This window comes from Mya arenaria, chromosome 5 (genome assembly GCF_026914265.1).
Source record: "Mya arenaria isolate MELC-2E11 chromosome 5, ASM2691426v1".
Taxonomy (NCBI): Eukaryota; Metazoa; Mollusca; class Bivalvia; order Myida; family Myidae; genus Mya; species Mya arenaria.
Window position 1 is genome coordinate 10,683,795 of NC_069126.1, and position 21,492 is coordinate 10,705,286.

Here is a 21,492-nt window from a genome sequence, read left to right on the forward strand (position 1 = left end):
TTAGCTATTCAATTCATTATAGCTCCGGCTATCGTGATTCCAAAGTTTAATATATAATCTCTAAAAAGGGGACAAAAGACACTTAATAATCTGTTAGTTCCTCAGGCGGAACACTAAGAAACTCATCCAATAGTTCTAGCCTTTATACAGTCAAGTCACTACTGTAACATATGAATTCATTTATTCCTCATACACTCTTTGCATTGAAATGTCTCCCAGTTGAAGCAAAACTCATTGATATTGTTTCTCGTTTTGAACCTTGCTTAAAGTTCGATAATCCCAAACCAAAAATTAAGCTATTTTATTATTGAAAACGTCCATTAAAGGTCATTCACACTCGCTTTTCCAATGAAGCATCAACTATTTGTTAAAATATTAATCCCTTATTCCTCTGTTCGTGATAAGTCAGGATCCAGCCAATCATTAACTGCCCTCCTTTTACTGTTCAAAGGCGACTTATTTGCAACTCTTAGGGGAAGCATCGACTGTCATATTTTTGCCCGCTATTTCATATATGGCGATACTACCCCCACAGACGTGCAAATAAAGACTGCTCAGTACAGTTCACCTGTTAATTTAAATGTCGAAAAAAATTGATAGACAGTAATAAGCCACATCCAACTACTTATAATTATTTCTCCAAGCCCTTAATTGTTATCTTTTTTCTAAACAATGACCATAACTAATTGAGGTCAATTTTTGAAAGTACATGTATCTGCACTCCGAAACATACATGCGTAAGCAATCGAACACGACTTACATTTGTGGGAGCAATATGTAGACTTTTGAACATTAGGGTCCATTGGGGTACCTGAAATACGGGTGTAATATTTATCAAATCACGTGAGTATTAAAGTCTCCTTGTCGTCGTCGTCATCTGCGTCGTCGATGAAGTCGTATACCTGATATTTGAACATTGGAATTCAATCAAAACCGTTTAAGATATTCAACTCAAACTTAGAGGCTTATATTACCAAGACAAATATGATCAAGTTTAGCATAGCATATAAATCCGACCGCTAGTATTGAGATACAAGCCTTTTTCATATAAAACGAAATAACAGATGACTGTTGACGTTGTTTTACTTGTGTTTAAATGACATATGTTTCGTACATTTCACAAACAGTGTTTTAATCATCATTATTATATGGTGGATGCATTTCGTTAATTTACCAGTATATTTTTAGATAGTGTCCATTAACTGCATCGCTGTTTAAAATTAATGGCTATGCTACCGCTGCAACTCAATACAACGAAATAAATTTGAGCAAGGCATCTAACCTTTGCTTTTAAAGTAGTCTTCACCAGATTGCATGTCGCTCGAGCTCAGAAACTCACAGAAACGGGGGTGGGGTGAGTATTTAATGGCCTCAAAAGCCAGGCGGCTATATATGAAATAACCTATAACTCACCATGACTATGCTATAAAACATTTATAAATTAGTATTAGCACGGTATGTTTTAGAGATATTAACTGACATAAATACTTAAACTCCTCTGCGTTACATTGCGTTTAAACAAGAACTGGATTATGAACAGAGCAATTTTATAACAATTTAACATTGACTTTTACCCTCGAAAGAATATGTATGGTAAAGAGCGTTGCGTAACCAACAGATCTGTAAGTCATCGACCAAAAGTTTAGTTTCACTGTTAATAAGGCAATGGATATAACCAGGACAATCATAGTATACTTAAAGTAACTCATATCCTGTTCAAGGTAAACCGAACCTCAGCCGTTGTAATAATCGCCAAAATCAAAGTCAATCATAAGATGATTGCTCTAATGAGGTTTATCTTTTTAATTTTGTGATTGGGACAAGTGTGAAGTTATTCCCATACAAGTTGTAGACCCCAGTAGACTCGTGTTCCAGTGAAATCGTGTTTTCAAACGCGTTAATTCCATCATTTGGTCAACTTATTTGATGAGTTTGTTGTCTGTCTGTGGTGTTTGTGTTTGTGCATGTGGTGTTTATACGTTTGGGTCTTAAGAAAATTGTCATGTGGACCCTTGCCTTGTGCCTTTAAAAGTGTTTATTTTTATTGTTCGACTACTGGGCTTGTCCCTGTAATTATCATTGAAGTATTGGTCCTTTAACCGAATAAATTATTTGCGAATGTGTATCTTAAGTTAAGGACAGTAGTATTATAGTGCTTATAATTATAATGAATACGATGCATTCGTTTAAAAACATCCTTTACGTTTTTCTGTGGATATCACCTCATAACGCGATCATCTTAAAAAAAAACAAGCGATATTCTTAATGATTCTACCCCTTCATCAACAAAATCTTTGAGGCTTAATTACATAAAGATGTTGTCAAATAGTCACCAAACAAGAGACAAAACGATTCAAGGCAACGGACATTAAACACACATAAAACACACGTTGGATGTGTTAAACTAAAGCAAATTCAATAATCTTATTTTAACAAATAAGAACTTCTCTTGTCACACTATTTTACGGTGTTGAAACTTGTGATCACATTTGAGATTGATCTTGGCAGAAATAAACAGAAGAGAACAGAACATTTATTCAGATACAAGCATATACAGCATATTATCTTCAAAACAAACATCGCAGCATGCACATACGCACAGGCAAATTAATATGATTACAAACGGATTATAACAAAAGAGCAATATCATCCAATTTATGTTAGACACTAATGCTCACTATATAGACACCTGATTTGCCTTTATAATATAAGACACGATCATTAAATAAATAATAACTTAAACGCTAAGTACTTCAGTAAGATATGTCAACTAGGATCTTCGCCTAGGAATGCTTTCGTGCATCGTGAGAGAGTAGCGTGTTTTGATAGAGTGGATTTCTTTAACGTTTGTATACTATACGTGTATGTGCGTACACTACCAATTAGTACTTTACATATTTCAATAGAAACGTTCATATTTTAATTTTATACAAATATACGAAAGTTATATACAATAATGTAATGTGTTCAACGTTTCTGCTTCTCAGACTTGCAAATTTTCTAGAGGTATCAAATAAACATTGCTGCTTGAAATCTATGTAATGATCAAACATGTGCCTTATACAAAGCAAATATATACAATGCTTAATAAAAAGTGCAATGTATGCCATTTGTTTTCCAATTAACGTCAAAGGTAAAAATAAAATGATCAACATTTCTTACTATTATGACTATTTAGTTCAAACACGTTATATATATGCAAAACGCTAAAAAGGGCAAAATATGATCGCTGGTGGAAAAGGCGGCTATCGAAAAACAAGTAATAAAACGTTTTTCTAAACACAATATCTGTTTTAGTATTTTCGAGGCCAAAAGAGAACCTTCTTGAATCTTTCCCGTCATAAACATGATATCATGCGTGTATATGTGCTTTGAGAATATCGCACTCAAAATGCATGTTTCTGAATGCCTGTTAAAACCATTTACACGTCTATTAGATCATTACATTTCTTCATGTATGGCGTTCAGTTTGGCCTATCGAACTACCTGTTTATCCAGATAAATATGTTAAAATCTCCTTAATAAATAAGACAAATGCTACTGCTGTAGTACTTCAAAATTTTATTCCGCAAGGCCTGCCGCTTACTTCACGTACATAGTTTACATTTATAGAGACAAACCGGGAAACTGAAGCACACTGTGTTTAGTAAAAAAAATAAAAACAAACAAACAACAAGTACAGCAAAAGCGTCTAAGGTGTAGACAATTGAAATGACTTAATACTACAAATATATGAGAAAGTAAAAGCATTTCATCAGTCAATAATAACATTCAGGAAATAATACATTTATAAATTCCTATTAGTGGTTTTGATTTTATTGTGATGGGTTTAAAACTATAAACCCTATTTATTTCAATATAGAATACAAAAGAAAACGTTCACATATCAAACACAGTCATGGGGAATACGGTAAAGAAACAATACAATGGGGCAGTTTGCTTGTTTTTTGTTTTATTTCTGGTCTTTGATCTAGCTCAACGATGATGCATTGTGGGACACATGATCTTCTAAAGCAGGTTCCTGTGTGGAGTAGAACTCAATTTCAGCATACTCCGTCGGCGTATTTGTTCTCCTTGCCGGGCGTTAGCTTCCTGTAGGAACGTGATGTCCACCTCGGCGTACGCTAGGCCGTTGTCATCACGTGGTTGTTGGAATATATAGCATTGACCTACGTTACCAAATGACATAATCAGTAAGTATAAATATTACCAAGAACCGATGACATTGGAAAAGGAAGGTTATATTTTTAAACTTGAATGGCATCATATTTGGTTAAGTATCATGTGTAGTGGTTATCTTTGAATGCAAGCAAGTTCATTTAATTATGAAAGATTGCATATCCGCCTCACTGTTTTCAATTAAGGTGTTCTCCATACACTGACATTGAAACTAAATGTAGTTGGCTAACCTGCACGTCTTACTTGTTCTGGTTAGGCTACTTTGTACTTTAAGAATGATATTTGTATCACATGAATTATCTCGAAGAATACCTCGCAAGTTGAAGGGTGGCTCACCTGCGTTTCAATCCTTTGTGTAGACGCCTGCCTCGGCACGACTGCGTATTGGACTCCTTCCGTTTCTATGTGAAGCACGCCATTGTCCGACGCCGTGTCTGTTATTTTCAGATATCATTAATTCCATTTATTTATAAAAGTTATTTGGAGGGAAATAGTTACTTATGTATTCGTGAAAAGAAACCACGATCGCTTCGCTGCGTGCCGCTCCCATAGGTTAATTTTTAAGAAGTAATTACGTAATAAACTCTAACCTTTACTTGGTACATGATAGGAATTTCAAGGGAATGACAAGGATTTACACATGCACGTATAGTTAACCTAAAATATAGAAACTTACCGCTGTGATGTTCAACACTGAAATAGAACGAAACACGTTTGTCATTACTGTTATGATTTGTTAAGCTCTTACTTTGCAACTTTTAACAAATATGTCAAATTATCATATTTTAAATCACTAATTTGAATTTACAATTAATACATACATTTCTATTGTGTTGACGGCGTTGTCCTTTCGTCCTTTAAGAATTATAAATCCTATAAAAGATATATGTTTATATTAAACATAGAACCAAATTAAGTTAAGTACGGTACATAACATAAAATTTAACATCAAAGAAAGTAGAACGATTAAAACAGATATCAAATTTGTAAACTCATACGAAAATAAATCACTCAAAATGTAAATTTCCTATTCTATCCATTCTCGTAATTGTAATTCAGTCGTCCTAAATATACCTTAATGTATTGAAATGTCAAACTTAAACGAAACAGAAAACTGGAAGAATGTCGCTCTAACGACCATTAGTCAATGCAGTAGTGTTATCGAAAGAGGTCGTTCTCTATTGTGGCCCCTTTCACAACTGAACGTTTATCGTGTTGTGCAGAAAAGTGCGTTATACTAGCTTTAGTATCTAAATCACTTTGATCATAACACAACTTGCAATATCAAACATCAAATGGTGAAATATGTGCATTTTACATTTATTGTTTAAGATTAATATTATGTTTCCTAAGCTTATTTCTATATTTGAATATTGGCTTGTTCGCATTTTAAGTATTGTTTCATTTATCATTGTCCATAATGTACTCTAGTATCTGAATGCTTTGTGTGTTAACGGTAAATTGCTGAATAATTATATTTGCTTAAAAACGCATATTCGTGTCAAACTAGGTCCGTGACAAAATAAATGATAAAAATGTGGCAAAACAGCGTATCGATGGTCAGTGCTGAATAGTTTTATATGCTTAATGTAACAAGCGTTCATATAAGTCGACGGTGATATCAATAAAATGATATATAAATAGTCTTGCTCTCGATCTTACAGCCGTTTTATTTATCATTACACAAACTTTAATGGATGAGTATGTAGTTTACTTGATGAGAGTATTACGATAATGATACACAATCCTTACTTCCGATTGCAAACAAGATGCAGAGTCCACAGAAAACGGCTGCCCCAATAAGTACATTGTTGACTGGGAATCGAAATGTTGAAAACGATGTCTGAATGTCCTTTTCATTGGATTGACTACCTGCAATTTTTGTTTCAAATGAGATTGAAATATCTTTAAAAGAGCTAATTAAAGACATTTCATGTCTTATAAGCTCAATAAATATCTGAATAGTTGATTACAAACCCTTTGTCAATGAGCTTAACACTTTTATTGACTTGTTCTCTGAGTTTATTTTTTTGCAAAAAAATATCAGTTCATCGTCGCCGCTATAATTGAATGTTAACAGGCATTCGTCTGTATTGTTACAAGTCTTTATAACAGTGCTATTTTCATCTTCCCACTAAAACGTATAATGCCCGATAACATTGCAATCATCCAACACAGTACATTTTACGACCACTGTTGTATTTGGAGGTAAATCAACAGGTGATGTCGTGTTTAAATACAGAGTCGTATCACCTAAAATGTAGTGTAGGCGTTTTTGAGATTAAAAAAATAAAACTGATCAATGAGTAAGAGTAAATAACAGTTAGCATTCGTTTTGTGATATCTGTAACTTCCTGTTGGGTAAATGGGTAAAACACTCTGTTAAGTACTTCGAATAATATATAAATACATTTCGGCAAAACAAATGCTTCATTAGAATGGATATAGCAGTCTTGGTTTGATAGATAATGAGGCCGAAAGTCGACAACATAAATAAGATCGAGTACGTACCCGAAAAGAATACAGTATAGTTTTTAGTTAATTCGGATGAGAAATGATCGCATCTTGTGGAACATGTAATGGTTCCCCCAGCCATGCCGTGAGTCACTATGTAAATCGCATTGGAAACAAAACTGTGACCCCCATGTTTACCATAAGTCCTATTGTTAATACCAATATGTCTTAAATCATCAATGTTGCTTGACCATTCAATGACGCAAGGTGGATTTGATTCATTCGTTTCACAAGAAATGTTGATGTAACAGATGCTTTCGTTGTATTTTTGTTGTATAGTTTTGACGACCATTGAAATATTCGACGGCGGATCTGAAAACATAACACGACAAACTCTTATATTACTGTTATAGTTTACAAGTAAAACACTTAAAAAAAACAAATAATAAATTATGTATCCTTCTATGCTACAAACATTTACTACGAGAATAATAGGTAAATTATGTATGCTAGGCCTTATCGCAATCTCCATTGTTAACGTGATCGAGCACGCATATTTTAAACAAGTACTACGCTTGTTAACTTACATTTGACACTGATGCTTTTGCATACGGAATGATCTGCTATTCCAAAGTCGTCAATATTTTTCCTAGTGCAACACATTTCTTTTCCATTCCACCGTTTGTGAGTCGATGTCACCTTAGCTTTGCTTGTAAAAGTATGAGAAGATCCATTAAACAAATCAGTTTGTTGAACACTAGATAGCAAAACATTGCTGATATGTATATCTATTACCGGAGCTGGGAAAACACTCCGTACTTCACAGATTGTTGTCGAGCTTTCACCATCAAGATATTCAGGAACTGTTAGAACGGGTGGGCTACCTTTCTCTGGAATAATAACAATGATTTAACAACATCCCATGTTATATACGATACAACAATATTAATCTTCACAAAATAACGAATAATACCTTTACATTATGTATTATGTACTTTCTTACCTACGCTACAAAGAATGCCGTGCACTTCGTAAGGTGTTTCAAGGGCTGCATTTGAAACCTGACATGTCACATTCCGTCTCGACAGTCCTGCCATGTGTTGATGAACGTTACTGAATAGGTAAAACCCTTTGTTCTGTTCGCTTTCAGCAAGAGCAAATGAATCCTGTCCCAGTAAAAGTGCCACCTGTACAGGTTCTGTTCCATTTTCAGTCTGACAATATATGTCGGAATCTTCATAAACATAAATGCATTCTGTTGTATTAAATTCAGCGATTTTTGGACCGAGGATTGGGTAACTCGGTGGCTCTGAAACAAATCATTTAAATAACTTGGAATAACAATTAACCATGAAAACTGAAGGTTAATCACATTGCTGCTCATGTATTTGTTATCTGGAGACATCATTATCCTTTTTGTACTTATACGATTCCTTTCTATTCCGAGCTAACATATCAAAACAAAACCAATATTTAAACGTCAGAATGCTCGGTGAATTAAAAGCAAGGTACCTGGAATATGAAGCTGCACAGAATCCGTGTGGCCACCTGAATTACAATATAAAGTATACGTTCCTTCATCTCTGTCTTCAAAGTTAAATATAGTCAATATGTACAAATATTGAGAAACAATTTCCTCATCGTGAGAACCTTCTCGTAGCTCTATGTTCTGCATATTTGTCTTCCATGTTCGTGTAGTGTTTGTTTGCTGTATAGAATAGTTAGACGGAAAATATCCTAGTTTAACGTCCTCGCCGCGAACAACCGGGCTTAGAATCACGAGGGCTCCACACTGTCCAACAATTTCTGTAAATAAGCGGGATTATCACATTAAAACCATGTTTTAGCTTTGTAGTCATTAAAACAACATGGACAAGCCTTATAGTAAATTGAAAAAAACACACGCTCATTTATGTTAGGAGGCTTTAAAGAATAAAATCCAAATACCAAACAGAGAAGACCAATCACATTCTTTATACCCATATCAGTTAGAGTGTATCAATACATATTTGGTTAACATGTTTGAGTGGACGCCGATATTAACCTTTCACATTTAAAGATATTAAGCGTGATGCTATTGATGTGTTTGTTGAACATCCGGCGTAAAAGTCAGATCTGTTGTATTCAATTGAAGCTTTCCATTTCAAAAAGAAGGACCCATCCTCCAAATATCTTTCAACGTTTGTCCCATTCATTGTTTGAAAATATGTGCTGCCTTCCATTAAGTAATTCCATTCAACCTCGCATCCCCATTGGTAGAAGGGTGTTGCTTTCAGAGTAACCTCCCTGTTCAAAAACGCTGGCCCTACCACTGATATGGTTCCGTAGTGGCTCCTGGCTACACAAATCAGCCCGAACAAAGCTGAAAAAAATGTAGCAAATGAAAAAAGTGCAAAAAGATTGCGAGTACACATATCTTTCTTGATAATAGTATCTGTTTCGTAAAACTGAAATCAAGTATTCTTATGGATCAATTTGAGTAGCGATCAGTTTTAGCTGCAACTTAATCCATAAGAGCTTTGCCGAAAAACTCTAAGATAAATGTCATTCGTTCTGATGTTGCTGCATTTAGAATCTAGAAGACGATATGGATACAAATTATGAATTACATTTAACAACCTTTAATATTGGACGCCGATAGGCTATTCAACTTCTTGCCATGAGTGTTATAATCTAATAGGTATAACACGTTGTCATTGTCTATATTATTTAAACGTTTACTCCTTAAACCGTCCGTAGTGTAAAGAATATTTTGATTCATATTTAGAATAAAATATCACGATGCTACTTTGTTAACGCTTGCTAACGTCGATGACTAAAATATTGTGTTCAATAGTTGAAAAATGTCTGCCTTATTTTGTAGCACACTTGGTTTAGAACATTGACAGGTTCGCATCATCTTCAAAGGTGGTTAGAATTTCACTAATATTCAATAACTATTGTACAAACAGCATATTATGCATGTCAAAGATTCGTTACCGGACTATATTTGATTGTTTTCAGCTATTAAAAGGAAATCTTTAGGAACAAGCTAAAATACAATGGTCAAATAAGAGAGCTGGACTGTTATTATAATTACTAAATATGAAAGATATTGTGTATCAATGAATAGCAGAGTGATCAAGATTAATATCTTATATATATTGATCAAATAGAAAGTGATATGATAATTTATGGAAATAATGTAAATCATCTTTTTAAGTCATGAAACACAAAGGATGATCTCAGTATTATCAATTAACGCCAGATATGTTGTTTTGGTACAGCTATTGAAAAGATAATGTAAAAAACAATACTGATGGTATTTAGCAGGAAATTGGTCAATGGTGAATGTGATATAAAAAGTCTGCTCAAGCATACAATGTGAACAATAAAAATTTTGCACTTTCGTGTTTCGGCATTTTGTTTGTAGTAGTAGCAGATATTGTTGTAGAAGTAGCAGTAGTAGCAATAGTAGTAGCAGCACCTGCTTCAGCAGAACAGACCTCAGAAGCAGAAGAAGTAGCAGTAAAACAAATTGTTGTAGTAATAACACTAACTGAAGTTTAAAACAAAAACGAACAATTGTCATGTAACTTACGTACCAGTTAATCGCACGGCAAATCGAACACCCTTTATTATCCATGGTGGTAGCATTGCTCGAGCATCAAATATTATTTATCCTGATGAATATGACTGCTGTAGTTTGTTTGAACATGTTTAACATTTCTTTACAACGGATAATTAGCATTACAGAAAAAAGAGACCGACAGTCCCTCATTTCTTCATGGAGGAAGATAAGTATTGTTTCTCCTTTCGATTCACAATTGTTTCGCTGAAGCGCTGGACTCTCTGTCTATTCATATTTTCTGTTCAACAATACGTTTCACGTTACTTTCATATTAATAATACAAGTCCCCATTGACAGACATCCGATACGAATATGTTTTGCAACAGGAAAAAACAAACAAAAACCACTAAAACCAGACCCTCTGACAATGAACTTAAAAGTAAAAAAGTGCTTGGATATATAAGGCATGCCACATTACCTTAGTTAGTTTAGTTTAACCATATATATATATAACTAAGCTATGTATTATTTGATCACATTGTTCTGATCCACCTGACCTCTTTTAGCATATTGTCACAGTTGTGTGTTTAGCTGAATGCATTTTCAGACCATTTCGTACCGGTCATTACGATTAAACACGTGCTAAAAACAAAAACAAAAACAGCTAATTGCATTTGGTAGCAAGCTAAGTATTTATTGTATTGACCTACTTCTAATACACGTTTATCATGTTTTCTTACGAGTAATTTTATCATAGTCAACTAAATTGTATAAAGGTGTTCTTATTATTAATGATATGGCTGACATGTAAATGTACTTCCAAACCAACATAACATGTCCAGTTAATTGTGAACATACTTAGTTCGTTGCTGCGTTTGTATGTGCGTGCGTGTGTTTGTTCGTGTGTGCGTGCGTGTGTATGCTTAGTATACCGGCAATCGAACGAATTCGTTTAGCCACATGTAATCATACAATAATGATTGCATTTAAAAACGCATTGATTGGATTGACTCAACCATCGCCAAATGAAAGTGACAGAATCCACGACTCGCTCCGGAAACTGATATGCGCGCCGTAATCAGCGTTTATATATTCATGCATAAAGCATAATGATCAAGTTGAGTCAATAATGTCGGACAATAAATATGTTTGAATGTTTTTAATTGCATTACTAACAGTAAAGAACTCAATAAAATGTACCCACAACATATGACCTTCCTTCGATTTTCAGAAAATAGTTATGCTATAATGATCAGTTTGACAAAAAATCATGTATTTTTTTTTATAACTCATACTTTTCGTAAGATAATTGCAAACACCAACAAAAACAGTGTTATTTTATACACAATAAAACAACGAATAGTCTTAACACGATATTATATTACATTTGGTTCTTATTTAATGAACATCAAAGAAACAAACACTCAAAACATGTATTTATTTCATAATCTTGTTAATAGTTATACAAAAAAGAAACAAACACTCATAACATGTTTGTTATAATATTCATAGTGGTCAATTTGCTTCAGGTCGGTAGTTGCGATATCGAATCTAGTAATCAAGCTAATCATTTACACCATTTGAATACAAACGTGAACAACATGGACAAAAGCAGTCAAAGGTAAAAGGATCAACGTCTGACGAAATAATCAACAATGTGCACAACTTGCATAAACACATATTTCATAGTTACAGGGATTTACAACTACCCATCTTTGTTATAAAAAAATTTCAATGAATAGCAGATGAGTAATTTTTGGAATGGGGATAAACCGGTTTACAAGATTTTAACATTAAACTTGTCAAAACATTTCACCCTTAACCGTCATGCCGTTAAAGCTTACACCAACTTCAAAACAATAAAGCAATTAAACAAAATATAAACTTAAAGCAAACTTTAAGCTCTCAACGACAAGATACAAACAATCTCATTGAATGAATACAGACGGAGTAACAGTTGTTACTCCTCCAAGTTACGATTCAATCATACTAGACACTAATCCACTCTATGGAACACAAGTTATCAAAATGACTGGGGAAATTTGCTCAAATTTGAGCGCCTGGAGTAAAAAGCTAAAACGCGATTCGGTAAATACTATAAATACACTTGACGTTAACATATGATTGGGATGATAGATAAAGGAGATAGTTTGAATAATACGCAGCAAATCAGAAATTGAGAATGATTTACAAATAATTTGCACCTTTTATTGCTATCTAAAAATAAATGCACACGTGTTAAATGTATAACAGGCAAAAAGTGCATAACAGAATACCAACGTAAAAAAATATCAACATTTACTAACAATAAATTATCAAATTACGGCTTTGAAACGATCAGCGAAATTATAAAGGTTATATTATTTTCAAATGACACAAATCCGTATCCATAAATATTATTTTGATAAGTTGCTTAATCGGTTATATAGCATGGATATAATTTTCATTTGGTGCGTCTGTTCGACGGTCTCTGTCAGCGGATGGGGTATCCACATAGTCGTAGTGACTGACAGTCTCGTTTGAACGGGCTTGGTCACCTTCCATATCCAATTGTGGTGGTGCGTCTTTGTTCTCGATGGCTCGTGCAGACACTCCTCTCTTTAAATATAAATAAGGCTGTTTTTAATAAATAAAAATCATTACATGGCACAATCGTCTTATCTTAGAAAATTGCCATATATAGAATAGTTACGCTGATGGTTACTGAGGATGTACAATACCTCTCACAATCGCATGCATGCTTCAGTGGCTTCTAACCACACGATATCATGATATAAGTGTTGTATGTAACGGCTTTGATCTCGAGTGGTATGAAGCCAGTAAAGGTTTCACCTAAGAAAAGTGTATAGAGTGTACCTCACCCTGATCATGTGAACGCTCCACACCAATGGTAAAACGTCATTCATGGTCAAGGTCAAATTGATTTCAATACATGTTATATACAAGAATCAATTGCAAGTTCAATCATTTAAGCGTTTTTAATAACGTAATATTACACGAATAGCAACATCGATATGAAATTGAATCGAAAACCCTGAGGTAGAACGATATACGTAGTGTTCTTAGTCAAGAAGACAGACTGTTCTGATGGTTATACTTTACAGAACTCTTACTAGATTGTGAAGCGCAGTTGTCTCTAAATTAGACTGAAAATCATCGTAAACAGGTGTCCTTCGCTCTCGTCCTGCAGTTCTTCTTCGACGTAGAAGCGTTTCATAAACTGTGTCAAAGAATTGAAAAGAAAAAAAAGTTTGTAAACTCCGAGAGACTTGACGTCATTTTGTCACTCATCATAATGTTAATTCAATTTTGGTGAACGTCAATAATTCATGCATTTCCTTTTTAGTGGACACGATAAGCTTAATTAAGCGATGTTACCATTTTTTACCAAATATGTGGAGCTCATTTTTTCTAAATGCATTAATGATCGGTCCAAGTATCACTGAACAACATCAACGTTATATTCATGTTAGGTGTGTGTACGTTTGTGCATTTTTGTACCTCGATCCTAATGCCATTAAGAGATTACAGAAAAAGTATTGCGTGCTGAACAAGTTTCCGTAGCTTTGTATTATCAATAAAGTGAAAATCTATTTTGCAATATCGTTTAAACAGTTTTTTCTTCCCTTCATTTAAGGTTGTTCGAATGCAGAGACAAGTTGTGCTCATTTCAGCAGTGAGGTGGTATACATATATGTCCCTAGATAGACTTATATAATCAAATTATATATAAATTTGTAAGAGGACACTTGAGGTGACTTGAATTGGCATGCCTATCTGTCACAGATAAGTGAAAACGAGTTCACTTAAGATTTACTGAGTGAAACATTGTCATCGGGAAACAGACGATCACAAACACCTTACCTTTAGTTTTGATGAATTAATTAGATGGTATTTCTTAATAAATTATTGTGACAAATGACCGAGGAAAAAATATGCATCGATTTAATATTGTTTTCAAAGTCTAATGTTCAATTAAAGAACCTGCACAATTACCATGATGTTTGCATCGCCAACATAGAAGTCCGGTAAGCGTTGCTAGTGTTAAACCTACAATTGTTCCCGACACGGCGTAAATGACCGGCGTATACCACTGTTGGGTAACATCTTGTGCAGGGTTGGTTGTTACATCTGCAATTAGACAAGTACTCCATCTTGGCAAGAACGATTTTGTATTTATATTGTTTTGTTCATGAATAATTATTGCAATTTCATGGATTAAAAGTAATACCAACTACCATACCTTGAAAAAGTACAATACATTGTGTATGTTTATAATACACCATCAAGAAAATATCAACGCTCAAATTAGGTAAACTTCATTCAAATTTGCATATGCAGTGTTTACTAAAGACAATCTTACTTAACACAGTTATTGCAGTTGTCATATTTATTTCTTGGACCTTGATGTTATCTGCGGAGGGAAGAAGACTGTAAAACATCTCACTGTCTTGGCATTCGATACATAAAAGATACATTTAGTTTCTAACTGTCTCGTATTTGGATATCAACAATTACAATAACCGATGTTTCAGTAGTCTACTGTGTAGATTTTACCACTAATATCAAAGAATTGTCTTTCTCTAACAATCAGAAAGAATGTTAAAATTTAATAAAAAATAGAAAAAGTAACAGAAAGTAAAGGATAAATTGTACAGCTCAGATTTTAATTGAAGTGCCATTAGCTATAGAACTATTGATGCGATACTTTGGTGTGGTGCCATTTAAAATGTATATATGAATAATTATATACGAACCTTCTGTTATTGTGTTTAAAACTGTCAATGAAAGGCTCAGAAGCTCGTCTGATTTCCATGCGATACAAATGTATATCATCTCTTCATCTCCCGTATAATTCAGTGTAAACAGGCATTCCTTTGTTTGTTTACAAGACGTTATTTCAGTCTTATTTTCATCTTCCCATCGAAACGTCCATTGCCCTGTTACATGGCAGTCATCAACAAAACATTTGACGATCAACTTCATTTTTGGATGTAAATCAACAGGTGATGTCGCGTTCAAATACAGAGTCGGACAACCTGAAATGTAGTGTAGAAATTGTTAGAAAGTAACAAAGAAGAATAAATACCGAGTTTGGAGAAAACAAATCTTAACATTCTATAAAGACGAACAGAAAATTATATTAGTCATTAAACTACAATTGTTTCCGATACTGGGTATAGGACCGGCGTATACCACTCTAGGATTATAACTAGTGCTTCTGCAGAAATATAACATTTGCTGTGCAAGTACTCCAGTTTGGAAAGTTTGGTTCTGTAACTATTCTGTTTGGTCAATTTATTATTGTTTTTATTGCATTATATTTCTTATATTCAAAATAATACCAACTAACGTACCTTGTTAAGGTTGAAAATAAATTGTGTAAGCTTCATGAACACAATTAAAAAATACCAACAATCAGATTAGGATAAATTACATTCAGATTAGCATATGCAGTGACGTATTTTTCTTAAGGTAACCTTATTAAACACAGTGAATAAAAGTGATTTCAATTATTTCATGAACCTTCATGTTATCTGCGGAATGTGGTGGCACCTTAAAACCTCACAATATATTGCATTTCGTTGTCAGTTGTCTTCAATTTGGATATATAATAAATCACAATAACTGAAGCTACAGAACTTTACCATGTGGATTTTAACATTGCTATCAAAAAAACTGTCTCTATCAATTAAAATAAATGTTAAAAGATAATGAACAGTAACAAATTATTGAACTGGAACAAAAATAATAATAATAAATAAGGCGCAAATAAGGCACAAAAAATCCTTTCAGTTACATTGGGGCAAAATGATTGACACCTGGTTTTGGTATCTCGCAAAATGTATATTTGAACGTTAAATACAAACCTTCTGTCAAAGAGTTTAAAACTGTCAAGGAGTTTCTCAGAAGCTCTTCTAATTTCCATGCGCTGCAAATGTATGTCATCACTTCATCTCCCGTATAATTCAGTGTCAAAAGGCATTCCTCTGTTTTTTTACAAGTCTTTATTTCAGTCTTATTTTCAGTTTCCCATCGAAACGTCCATTGCCCTTTTACATTGCAATCATCAACAAAACATTTGACTGTCACTGTAGTATTCGGATATAAGTTAATAGGTGATTTCGTGTTCAAATGCAATGTCGGGTCACCTGAAATGCAGTATTATATTCTGGTTAAACCCAGTAATAAGAAAACAGTAAATATCACATGTGTAAAGATAAATTGTATTGTATTCCTGTTCCTGTTTTACATTTTTTAAAGAAAAAACATTATCATTTTTATTTATTGTATTCTGATTGGCTATTGGCATAAAGACATGAGAAAATCTTTTGCAGTTTATCAATATATTATATAGGAATGCGATCAGGACAGAATACAAAATCGATTCCCAATGTTATTTAAAACCACAATTGGCATAATTGTGTTTTAATATAGATTTTTGAATGTACGATAGCTTTCTTAAAATATTGAATATTAAATATATGATATATATTGATGGTTTCAGTGTCACATCGTATTCTATTCCACAAGTGGCATAAAAGTGACATATTGTCACGAGTGGTGAAGCCACCTGTAAACATATAGCTTTTGATATGATCACGAGTCAAATGAAATACAATCTTACGCTGAAGTCGTCAAGAAATGGTGTTTCTCTTATGCTAATTTTGTGAGATTTATTAGTGTTTTTTTTGTTTGAAAGGAGTGCTGCTTTCTACGCCGCTTACCGTGGGACGCCCTTCACGTAAAATTAAAGCTGATGACGTAGCTGTCCATTTTCTATTTCCTAATCGTTAAGAAAAGTTCATCGACAATTTTAACAAAACAATTGCAGATAATCATTGGGTAAAACACTTTCAGTTTTATAGTTTGTTTTATGATACCTAGGTATTCAATCACCCCTCACTGTCAAAGACCAGTCTGATTCGCTTGAAGACAGGTAGTTTCCCAGGTAAAGAGTGAAGACAATGCTGCTAAGTTGTTAAACTTTGAGGCTTGTGGGGGGGGTAAAAAATTCATCAGTTAACCTTTTAATTGTTGTGTTAATTTCGGGAAGTTCGTTTTACGTATTGCAACGACAAACAGGTCAAAAATATATTTGAACGATGTTGTTTTCGTCTTTGATTTATTTTGTATGAACGCAAATGTTCGAACATTAGGCTTCAAAGTTCAAGAAAACGTTTGAAAAAAAACAACATTTTTTAATAAACGGTAAGCTGTGTTTATTCCCAAATATTTCTTTAGTTAAACTAATGCAACGTTCTTAAATTTCAAATTATTTTGGGCAAAATTTTCTATTTCAAAAGTAACGTGTTTAGTTTTGATCAAGGGGAAACTACTACAATGGATTTTAAAAGAAGTTATTAAATTCTCAAAGTTGATCCTTTCACTGTTGTTACTGTATTTCACTGATTAAACTCCATATTTAAACAAAAAGCATGAAAAAGGGAATTATCGCGTTGAAAGATAGATTGGGTATTACTAATGTTAGGAGTGGGAAAATACTTTGAATAAAACAAATATGATAATACATAAGCACGATGCGGAAGACGGACCCCTTTAGGAGATGAATGTACATGAGAAATACGTCACGATTGGTGGTGTAAGTCATTAAATAAGTGAAATTGAGTACGTACCTTTAAAAGACAATGATTCATTTATATTGAAATGAGATGAGAAATGATCGCATCTTGTTGAACATGTTATTGTTCCCCCAGCCATGTTTTTTGTCATTTTGTAAAGTACGTTGGAAAATGAACGGTAACCCTCACTGTCACCATTCGACCAGTTGTTTCTCTGAATGTATCTCAAATTATTGTTGTCGCTTGACCATTCAATCGTGCAAGGTGGATTTGATTCATTTGTTTGACAAGACACATGTAGGAAACATGCAGAAATATTGTTGTTGTAGTCATGTGTTTTGTTTACGGACATCGAAATGCCAGTAGGGGGAACTGAAATGGAAAAAGAGAAAATGCATTTCATAAATGTTTTGTAATATCAGATGTCTGAAACCTTAGTGCATTTCTAATGTCATTTAAAACGACCGTTGGCAGATACATGTACTAAAACTCATTTGATATACGAAAGCTTACTTTTAAAAGGGGAATTCTCTTACTTCATACTGATTGGTAGTAATAAGGATTCGACATTATAGACTAAATAGTGTGCATTGATATCGTCATCTGCTAAGCATGCAATTAATAGTAACACACTGATAACCAATTCGAATGTAGGTGCATTTTACCGATTGACCGTCTTGGTGTATTTGATTATTGAGTATCACATATTATTCAGTTGCATCGAATGCATGTTTAACAAAAGTAATAGATACGGAATGCCAACAACTTCTAACAATTAAACACTGTATTCAAACTCGAAATCAATCCTAGTAGACTTACATTTCATATTAATCGTTTTGCATACTGCAACATTTTTAATACCAAAATCGTATTTGCTTTTCCTGGTGCAGCACATATCTTTTCCATTCCACAATTTGTTAGTCTTTGTCGTCGTTGCTGTGCTAGTAAACGTATGAGAAGATCCATTAAATATATCGATTTGTTGAACATTTGCTAGCAAAATTTCGCCAATGCGTAGTTCTATTGCCGGAGCAGGGACAGCATTGCGCACTTCACATATTGGTGAAGAGCTTTCTCCAAAAAGAAATTCAGGAACAGTAAGTATGGGCTGGCTTCCATTCTCTGCAATTAAATAAATGCTGATAACAACATCGAAAATTATGTTCGATTCAATAATAAGAAAACCCATAAAAAACGTATCATAGCTTGACACTAAGTCGCTTCTTTTATCCTGTCACTTGCATACAAATCGGTCCAATAACAAGGTGCTGTGTAAATTTTAGTTATTAGGATAGTAGATCGCTTGTTTTTTATCTACAGTCAGTTGGTCATGTGACCACGGAAACGGACTTTTTTATGAAAAGTCAGAGGAAAAGCACAAATAATGTTTCAGTATCTTATCGACAGTCCGCTAACAACCGACTTCAAATATCATTCGCCCATAAAGTCCCATCTCTCTGCATACTAAGGATACTGGCAAAACAATCGACCAGAAAATCTATATGTGATGTGAAAGTCTTACCACACCCGCAAATACTTGAAACAGTGCAGCATTCAACGATAGTTAATTCCATTTATGTGGTGAATGACAAATTCTCACTTAAAACATAAATGAGTTATCTCTTTGTCGGTGCAATTCTGAACATTCAACACTATCAACATTATTAAAATCCATTTCACATGTGGCGATTGTTTGTAAACACTCGTGATCTTGAACCATGGCATGTGTACTGTACTGTACTCTGTGACTTGCGAAATAATTGTTACATCATCAGATAATGTTTTGTAACTGGTCCATGTCTATGCACTTTTAAAAGCTTTTGAACTGATATAGACGTATTAAAATGCAATTACTTTGACTATAAGCATATTGAAAAAGTATAACAGTTTTGAGAACTATTGTGTGGGCACTTGACCGAGTGTGCTGACGTCAACAGGGGAGAAAGTTGTCCCCCTTATTTTTAAAAAGCTAAATATTTTTAAGATTAAATATAGTGTTTAAATACAAAAAATAACATGATAAATAGAATAGTAGATCTGGGCCGTGGATGAAGAAAGTTTATCTGGCTCGGCTGCGGAATTCCTCCGCCTTGTCAGATAAACTTCCTCCATCCACAGCACTAACCTAGTATTTTCTACTTAGCTTACCTACGTTACATAGAATGCCGTGTACTTCGTATGGCGTTACAGTGGCTGCATTTGAAACTAGGCATGTCACATTCCGTCTCGACAGTCCATCCATTTGTTGAGAAATGTTTTGGAAACGGTACACTCCTTTGTTCCATTTGCTTTCAGCAAAAATAAATAAATCATGGCCAAATAAAAGTTCTACTTGTACAGGTTCTGTTCCATTTTCAGTTTTGCAATACAAGTCGGAGCCCTGATCAACATATATGCATCCTGTTGTATTAAAGTCAGCCGATTTTGGACCAATAACTGGATAACTTGGTGGCTCTGAAATAAATATTGAAATGACTTGCTGCTCATGCGATTATTACCTGGCAACATTAATAATCCTTCTTGTACTTATATGACTCCTTTTTATTCCAAGCTCTTCCAAAACAAAACCATTTATTAAAAGTCAGAATACTCGCAGGGGTAAAAGCAATGTACCTTGAATATGAAGCTGCATAGATTCCGTGTTGCCACCTTGACTGCAACTTAAAGTATATGTTCCTTCATCTCTTTCTTCGAAGTTAAATAATGTCAATATGTACAAATATTCAGAAACCATTTCCTCTTCGCAAGAACCTTCTTGTAGCTGTATGTCATGGATGTTTTTCTTCCATGTTCGTCTGGTTTTTGTTTGAAGCCGTATAAAATAGTCAGACGGAAAATATCCAAGTTTGACGTCCGTGCCGCGAACAACCGGGCTTAGTAAGAAAAGAGCTCCACAATTTCCAACAATATCTAAATAAATTATAACACAAATAAGCTTAATTATCACAACTAAACCATTTTTGCTTTGTATTTATGAAGATGAAAACAAACAGTAGGAACCACATGGACAGGCCAAATAGTAAAATAAAAACACATTCATTTATGTAAGAAGGCTCTAAATATTAAATCCAAATAACAAACGAAGAAGAAACAAAGATCAACTCACACACTTTATATTAATATAGATTGGTGTGTATAATTACAAGATTGGTTTTCACCTTGGAATGGACTTTAATATTTACCTTTCAGATTTAAAGATATTAAGGGTGTTCTTATCGTTGTGTTTGTTGAACATCCGGCGTAGAAGTCGGATCTGTTGTATTCAATTGAAGCCCACCATTTCAGAAAGAATGACCCATCCTCCGAATATGTTATAACATTTGACCCATTTATTGTTTGTAATAGTGTGCCATTTTCCATTAAGTATCTCCATACTACGTCACACCCCCAAGGACTGAACGGTGTTGCTTTCAGTGTTACTTCCCTGTTCACAAACGCAGGCCCTACCACTGATATTGTTCCATACTGCTCTCTGGCAGAACATATGTAACTTAAAAGAGCTGAAATAGTGTTTGTGAACCACAATGTACCAACGCAGATTAATATAATATACGTATTTTATATTAAGCAATTACACTCTACGAGTAGGGAGGGTTTGGAATTTGAACAAAGCTCAGTACTGGAAATCCAACGTTATATTAAAATAATTGAAACGGGAACTATTATTTTTACATAATATTATGTCACAAGGCCAAAGCCGGGCTTGTTGAGTATTGTTTCTATACA

The 21,492-nt window shown here is 34.0% G+C and overlaps 3 protein-coding genes across 3 annotated transcripts; all 3 read right to left on the reverse strand.

Moving 5' to 3' along the window:
- Positions 1–3,329: 3,329 nt before the first annotated feature.
- On the reverse strand, positions 3,330–7,337 carry LOC128233546 (uncharacterized). Its single transcript, XM_052947266.1, has 7 exons — positions 7,221–7,337; positions 6,691–7,005; positions 5,932–6,051; positions 5,001–5,052; positions 4,856–4,872; positions 4,516–4,613; positions 3,330–4,169 (listed from the first exon to the last, which is right to left on the reverse strand). The coding sequence occupies exons 1-7, from the start codon at positions 7,294–7,296 to the stop codon at positions 4,125–4,127; spliced, it is 723 nt and encodes a 240-aa protein (XP_052803226.1). The 5' UTR covers positions 7,297–7,337; the 3' UTR covers positions 3,330–4,124.
- Positions 7,338–7,613: 276 nt separating this feature from the next.
- Positions 7,614–10,342, reverse strand: LOC128234514 (uncharacterized). Its single transcript, XM_052948770.1, has 4 exons — positions 10,218–10,342; positions 8,678–8,995; positions 8,146–8,439; positions 7,614–7,942 (listed from the first exon to the last, which is right to left on the reverse strand). The coding sequence occupies exons 1-4, from the start codon at positions 10,267–10,269 to the stop codon at positions 7,614–7,616; spliced, it is 993 nt and encodes a 330-aa protein (XP_052804730.1). The 5' UTR covers positions 10,270–10,342.
- Positions 10,343–13,319: 2,977 nt separating this feature from the next.
- On the reverse strand, positions 13,320–21,130 carry LOC128234515 (uncharacterized). Its single transcript, XM_052948772.1, has 11 exons — positions 20,949–21,130; positions 20,380–20,676; positions 19,915–20,220; positions 18,586–18,888; positions 17,821–18,138; positions 16,054–16,335; positions 14,941–15,222; positions 14,547–14,597; positions 14,180–14,314; positions 13,361–13,403; positions 13,320–13,329 (listed from the first exon to the last, which is right to left on the reverse strand). The coding sequence occupies exons 1-11, from the start codon at positions 21,124–21,126 to the stop codon at positions 13,320–13,322; spliced, it is 2,205 nt and encodes a 734-aa protein (XP_052804732.1). The 5' UTR covers positions 21,127–21,130.
- Between the last annotated feature and the right edge of the window lie 362 nt (positions 21,131–21,492).

Coding starts and splice junctions, on each gene's coding strand:
- LOC128233546 (XM_052947266.1), bottom strand. CDS start 7,296: ATGTGTTGCACTAGGAAAAATATTGACGACTTTGGAATAGCAGATCAT. Junction 7,006..7,220: donor CAAAAGCATCAGTGTCAAAT/GTAAGTTAACAA, acceptor TTATGTTTTCAG/ATCCGCCGTCGAATATTTCA. Junction 5,053..5,931: donor CATCTTGTTTGCAATCGGAA/GTAAGGATTGTG, acceptor TATCTTTTATAG/GATTTATAATTCTTAAAGGA.
- LOC128234514 (XM_052948770.1), bottom strand. CDS start 10,269: ATGCTACCACCATGGATAATAAAGGGTGTTCGATTTGCCGTGCGATTA. Junction 8,996..10,217: donor ATTTGCCGTGCGATTAACTG/GTACGTAAGTTA, acceptor CATTTTTTTCAG/CTTTGTTCGGGCTGATTTGT. Junction 7,943..8,145: donor TGTGCAGCTTCATATTCCAG/GTACCTTGCTTT, acceptor GATTTGTTTCAG/AGCCACCGAGTTACCCAATC.
- LOC128234515 (XM_052948772.1), bottom strand. CDS start 21,126: ATGGAAAATGGCACACTATTACAAACAATAAATGGGTCAAATGTTATA. Junction 20,677..20,948: donor AATATCTTTAAATCTGAAAG/GTAAATATTAAA, acceptor TAATTTATTTAG/ATATTGTTGGAAATTGTGGA. Junction 18,139..18,585: donor CAAAACGATTAATATGAAAT/GTAAGTCTACTA, acceptor TTTCCATTTCAG/TTCCCCCTACTGGCATTTCG.